Raw genomic sequence first — 6,306 nt, 5'->3', positions numbered from 1 at the left:
AGGATCTTTTCCTTATAGGGATCCCTTGAATTTTATCTAGCGTGGGTAGCAAGATAATTCCTTATACGTAACGTGGGTAGCAAGTAAACTTATGTTCGGTTCGTCAGCTTCAATTTACTTCCTTCAGCTTTTTGGGCGTCGGTCTGGTAGTACCGTCAGCCTTGGAGCCTGCTGACCTATGACCGTCAGCCATAACACCATCGTCTGCTTGTGTCTGAAGGATTGTACCAAAAATCCGTTAGTTTTATGCTCCGCGTGGCTAGCTCATCTTTTATCCTCATCAACTTATTTTGGTTATTTCTTGTTTATATATCACCTATTGTAAGTAAAATGAATAAAGATATTTTCTTAGGATGTATCCTAATTTTAATCCTGATTTTTCTTTTGATGATCGATTCAACCTCTGATAAAAAAGATATACCTGCGTTATATTTCATTCTTTCAACAAGATTAGTAGTGAGCATAACAGCTAAGGATGACAAAATCTGACAAGACCCACAAACCCGACACGACTAACCTATTTATAAATAGGTCATAGGATGAGGCTAAACAAGTTCGGGTCATATTCAGGTTGACACGGCTAACCTGTTTAATAAACAGGTTATGTTTATGTTCAACTTGTGAACTTGTCTGACTCGTTTAGGTTTTAGCTTATAAAATTATTAGTTATTTTAAAATTATTGCTTAATTTATGATTTTTTTTATATGTTTATTACTATATTTATAGTTGTAATTGTATTTTAATTTTAGATATATGAGAATTGATAAAAATTATATAGATTAGGTATGACTTATTAATCAAATAGATTATTAAACGGGTTATTTGTATTGACTTTTATATGACTTGTTAATTAAATGAGTTAAATATGTTGGGTCAAGTCGACTTGTTTAATAAACATGTCGTGTTTGGGTTGAGTGTTCTTGACACGTTTACTAAATATATCGAGTTCAAGTCAACCCATGTAGCCAAATACTTATGGCTCGATACAACACGAGCCTGATCCACAAACACGAATAGCCGCCCCTAATAACAGTCCTATTGTGAGAATCCTTAATCGTAAAGAGAGATCAAGAGAGAGGTCTGAATATAAGACTGTAGGTGGAGTTGAATATGTATAAAGGCGAAGGTTTCTGGAAAACCATATTATCAATTCCATTGTCCTAAAGAAATTTCCAGTGAGAGCAAATGGTGGTCTCCATATGTCATATGCATTACGCAACGGTGCAACCACAAATTCAAGATAGACAAGTAAGGCAATTATGTTTTTTTTTTTTTTTAGTTCATACTTTTATTTAACAAATACAGTGCGTCAATTGAGATTTCAAAGAGAAATATCATTTTTTGCCGGGGGGCCTGAGATGGTTTGCTACAAGTCATCCTATCAAATTTAGAAGGAATGGTCACACGAATGATATATAACGGCGTTAATTGAAAATTTCATCGAAGTCTTATATATATATTTACACACATCAACCAATATAACAGAGGGTACATTGTCTTTTAATATGTTCAATTTCTTCCTATTTATCTTTTTAGGCGTCTTTCTTTTTCTTTTTTCATGAGCAATTCCATCTCTCTCTATGATGCTCATGCTACGAGGAAGATTCTAGAGAAGGGCATTTAGATCCGTTGAGAAATAGGTTGGGAAAATGAAGATAATGGAAGGGGAAGAAAGAAGCCATTATCAAAAAAAGAAAAGAAAAGAAAGAAGCCAACATGGATGAATTTTCTTGAACACCTCCACGGAATTTTTCCTCTTTGAACTCAATGCTTTAGAAATAAAGTGAAAAGCAGGTAGGCAGAATGTGGACATGGAGTAATATTTATTTTGGTCAATCCTACCAATACGCAGCAAATAATTTGGATGGAAGTATTACCTATTCTTAGCAGTATTATTGACATTCAATAGTCAATATTTAATTGTAATTTTTTTATAGCTAAAATGGAGGAACTTAATTTTCAAGACAAAGAGAGATTAAAGGAACAGAAGACTGGGTCAAATAGTTTTTCAACCGCATTTAACTTAAGTGAAAAATAACAACCTCAAAAACTATTACGGCCGACAAGGAGGCTTTATCAAATTCCCAAAAAATAACATAATCTTTTTCCTTTATAAATGAGATCCATTTTCTTTGAACCTAGTCCTCTGAATCAAATCTCCATCTAAACAAAAAAAGAAAAGAAAAGAAAAGGAGCAAGCAGTACCAATGGCAAAGTCTATTATTATCCAGGCGTCTGCCCTTTGCTTCTTGTCCCTCCTTGGTTTCGCTTACTGCGAAGACCGCTTCTTTGTGGAGGGCAAGGTTTACTGTGACACCTGCCGTATCCAGTTTGTAACAAGGATCAGTACGTACATGAAAGGTAAATATTACTTCATTATCAGTTTCTTAAAACACTAACTAGTAAAATTCTTAGTTTACATCGTATTATATAGTGTACACTTTTTCCTTTTGCAAATGTGTACAAAATTTACTACATTTTGTGTGTTAGTAGTTAGTACGATATAAATTTATATAAGTTCTTTCGTTTATTGGTTTTATTGTATTGTTGATGTAGTACCAGTCATTAATTGTCAAGTTAATTTTAGGCTATTTTCAAGTAACAAAATTGGTTTAGACTTCAACGAATTATTGAGATTATGTAACTACGTGCTGTTGAATGTTGATGTAGATGCAAGAGTACGCATAGAGTGCAGGGACCGTGAAGGCGGCAGCGTAATATACAGCAATGAGGCTGTGACTGACGCGTCGGGAAGCTACCAACTTCTGGTGGACGGAAATCATGAAGAAGAGATTTGTGAAGTAGCCCTGGTTAAGAGCTCTGATCCTAACTGCAACGAGTTGAGCAAGGATCCTTTCCTCAAGAGGAGTGCTAGGGTCAGCCTCACAGTCAACAATGGCATTTCAAGCCCGGTACGCCTTCCCAATCCTCTTGGTTTCTTGAGGAAGGAACGTCTTCCCCAGTGCGATGCAGTCCTTAAAGAAATTGAGCTCGTCCCTGCTGATATCCAACAATAGAAATCCCTTTAATTTGTTACTGAATAATTTTTTTTTTTTAAAGAAGTACTGTGAGAATGTTATGTATGTACTAATAGTCATAGGTATTGTGAGTAATTCTTATATATAGGGTTTGTTTGGGATATAATACCATCAATGGCCAAATTGCGCTCAACGATTTCTTCTATGTTACTAAAGGCGCGTTTGATAGACTGTAATAGTGATTACATGAGAAAATAAATATATATTAAAAGGAATACAAGATATTGTAATGTAATATTTATTACTATTTATTTGTTTGATGACAACACAAAAATAGAACCTTGAAGATAATGAAATGTTTAAATCAAATTGTTTAAATTGTAACACTAGAATAAAACTTAAAATATATTCTAGGAATTATCTTACTTATATAATTTTATTTCCTAAAAAATAATATTTTTTAAATTTGAAAGAAATATTAGTTATTTTTAATGATTTTTTATTTTCATAGTTGTTATGTGTATATGGAAAGTTTGTTTATTTAAAAATATATTAATTTTAGAAATTAATACACCTATTAAGGAATAACTATTACAACATTTTTAAAGATGAATTAACAGTAATTCTTCATTTTAAAGAATAGCTATTTATTAAAAATGATTATTCCCTATAACAAAAACATAACCAAACCATTGAATAGGTTTTTTTTTTTTTTTTTTTTTTTTTGAGAATGAAATCACTGAATAGTTAAACTATAAGAATAACTGTTACATTACAGTACCTATTACAGTCCACCAAATATACCTTAGGGCATGTTTGGTAGACTGTAATAACTATTTATCTTTAAAAGATTATATTAGTTATTCCTTAATAAGTGCAATAATTTTAAAATTTAATATATTTTCAAATAAAAAAACTTTCTATATACATCTAACAAGTATAAAAATAAAAATCATAAAAAATAACACATATCTCTCTTAAATTTAAAAATAACAATTTTTAAGAAGATATAATTATATAAGTAAGATATTTCTTAAAATAAATGTTAAGTTTCATTCTAATATTATAACTCACAACCAAACTAATGAATATGTTTAGTTATTACATTATAACACATTTTATTACTAATAATAAAGATTACAATTTCTGTCATAATTCTCATTCAGTGTACCAAACATATCCTAAATTTTAAAAGCTTACATCTTTATTGCGACTCTGATATCCCATGGTTTGTAGTTTGCATGCAAAGCAAGTATACAGCAGAAATCTCTTGTAAAAAAAAAAAAAAAAACTAAAATTTGTATTAAGTGAACGTTTTTTGGGCTTAAAAAAACCCGAACTTTTCACTCCCTACTCATAAGTGCAAAAGCAACAACGCAATCAAACATCAAGCAGACCACTCTGTTTCTTAGCATGGCTCTTGCCATGATTTCTTTGCCATTCCTCTTCACATCAATGTTATCTGTATGTGATCATTTTAAATTTCACAAGTAAATTCTTTCTAATTTTTACGAAAGCTTACTAATTACTATAAATTACAAATTTTCCGTCACAATTTTTCCTTCTAAAAACTTCTGGTTTTATTTACTCGTTTTTTTTAATAAAAAAATAAGATAAATTGTATTTTTCCACCATAAATTATATATTAGATTGCTTTTATATATACATACATATATACGCACACATATATACATATTGATATATATTTTTTTTAACATATATACATCATCATATTGGTCGGTGGTGGAGCTATATATGTTGGGGAAGGAGGGGCCATGGCCCCCCTAGCTTTTTAAAATTTTCATTAAAGTCCCTAATTAAACTGCAAGTATAAAAATTTGTTTATCTGCCCCTTCAAATTTTAGACATGCTTTGAGCTCTCTCAAAGTTTAAAATTTGATGGCCAGTTTTAAATTTTATTTTTATGAATGGTATCCAAAAAAAAAAAAAAGACAAACAATTTTTTTATTATTTGTTTTTTTATTACATCTAAACAGTAGTTTAGACTTTGCTACTCCAAATTTTTTATCCTAATAAATTTGTTATATAACTAATTTATAAAGACAATCTTAACTACTGCTCAATCTTCTGTTCCAACTATATTGAACCCGTAAAATGGCTTGAAGATGTAAAAGAAATGGTTAAAAATTTTAGTTCATACTCAATTATAAATTATTTTAATACGATGAAAGAAACATAAGATGGAACTTTATTGAGTTAAAAGGTTAATTAATTAATTTAAAAATATATATTTTTCTTAGGTCACAAATTTTGTTTTATCTAAGATATAATATATATATATATATATATAGGATTGGGTTCAAGTTATATTTGGTGTAGCTCTAAGTAATGTTACACCAATCAATATTTTTTAATTGGATATTAATTTTGACAAATCGACCGTTAGATTACATTATATTTATATATTCTTCATGCTTGCAAAATTTCAAGGTAATCAAATATCAATAGTCATGTCATTTATTAATTATATAAATTCAAATTTTTGTAGTTTAAAATAATATATAAAAGATGAACTTATTGATCGAATGCTAAATAATATCTTATTGGTATGAAAATTGACACGCATGTTTAGAATATATAGAACATGTAATCCAGCGGTGGAATTTTTAAAATATATATTTATTAACAAGTTATTAAGTGGTGTAATATTACTTAGAGTTACATATATCATGCGTAACTTGAAGCCAAATCATATATATATATATATATAATTTTATACATATATCTGGTGGGACCCTTGGTTTATGAGGCAAAGTATGTACATGATGGGCCACAAGATCAAATTGTCAAATATGAAAATATCATGTATAAGAAAACCAAGATATCACTACCAACAATGACAACACATTGTAGCAGTTGGATTCATCATCAAAATCCCAAAAGAAGTCAATGATGTAATAATTAATGAATCCAACGGATTATAATACTTTTTAATAATGTAATAAAATATAGAATGAGACTATGAAATTTATGATAATGAAATAAATTAATAAAGCACAATATAAGGGTCTGTTTGGATAGAACTTATTTTGCTGAAACTGAAAACTGAAAACTGAAAACACTGTAGCAAAATAATTTTTAAATGTGTGAATAGTATCGTGGGACCCATTTTTAATGAAAAAGTTGTTGAAAAGTGAAGTTTGTGGGTCCGTGAACAGTATATAGGACCCACTGGTGTGCATTTCACGGCTTATTTTGTTGTGAACAGTACCTGAGTTTGATGAAAAGTGTACAGTAAATAGGCTGAAAAGTCAAAAACAACGGCAGAAGAAAAAAAAAAAAAAAAAAAGACACAAAAACGCAAAC

General features: G+C 29.8%; 1 protein-coding gene across 1 annotated transcript; it reads left to right on the top strand.

Moving 5' to 3' along the window:
• The first annotated feature begins 1,300 nt into the window (after positions 1-1,300).
• On the top strand, positions 1,301-3,231 carry LOC126733036 (olee1-like protein). Its single transcript, XM_050436153.1, has 2 exons — positions 1,301-2,362; positions 2,672-3,231. The coding sequence occupies exons 1-2, from the start codon at positions 2,209-2,211 to the stop codon at positions 3,016-3,018; spliced, it is 501 nt and encodes a 166-aa protein (XP_050292110.1). The 5' UTR covers positions 1,301-2,208; the 3' UTR covers positions 3,019-3,231.
• Positions 3,232-6,306: the final 3,075 nt, after the last annotated feature.

The sequence above is a fragment of the Quercus robur genome, chromosome 6 (genome assembly GCF_932294415.1).
Source record: "Quercus robur chromosome 6, dhQueRobu3.1, whole genome shotgun sequence".
NCBI lineage: Eukaryota > Viridiplantae > Streptophyta > Magnoliopsida > Fagales > Fagaceae > Quercus > Quercus robur.
The sequence above is the reverse complement of the archived record's forward strand: the minus strand, read 5'-3'. Positions and strand labels throughout refer to the sequence as shown.

Excerpts from the sequence above, each read along its gene's own strand:
- LOC126733036 (XM_050436153.1), top strand. The coding sequence starts at position 2,209 with ATGGCAAAGTCTATTATTATCCAGGCGTCTGCCCTTTGCTTCTTGTCC. Across the intron at positions 2,363-2,671 it reads GATCAGTACGTACATGAAAG|ATGCAAGAGTACGCATAGAG; the intron begins GTAAATATTACT and ends ATGTTGATGTAG.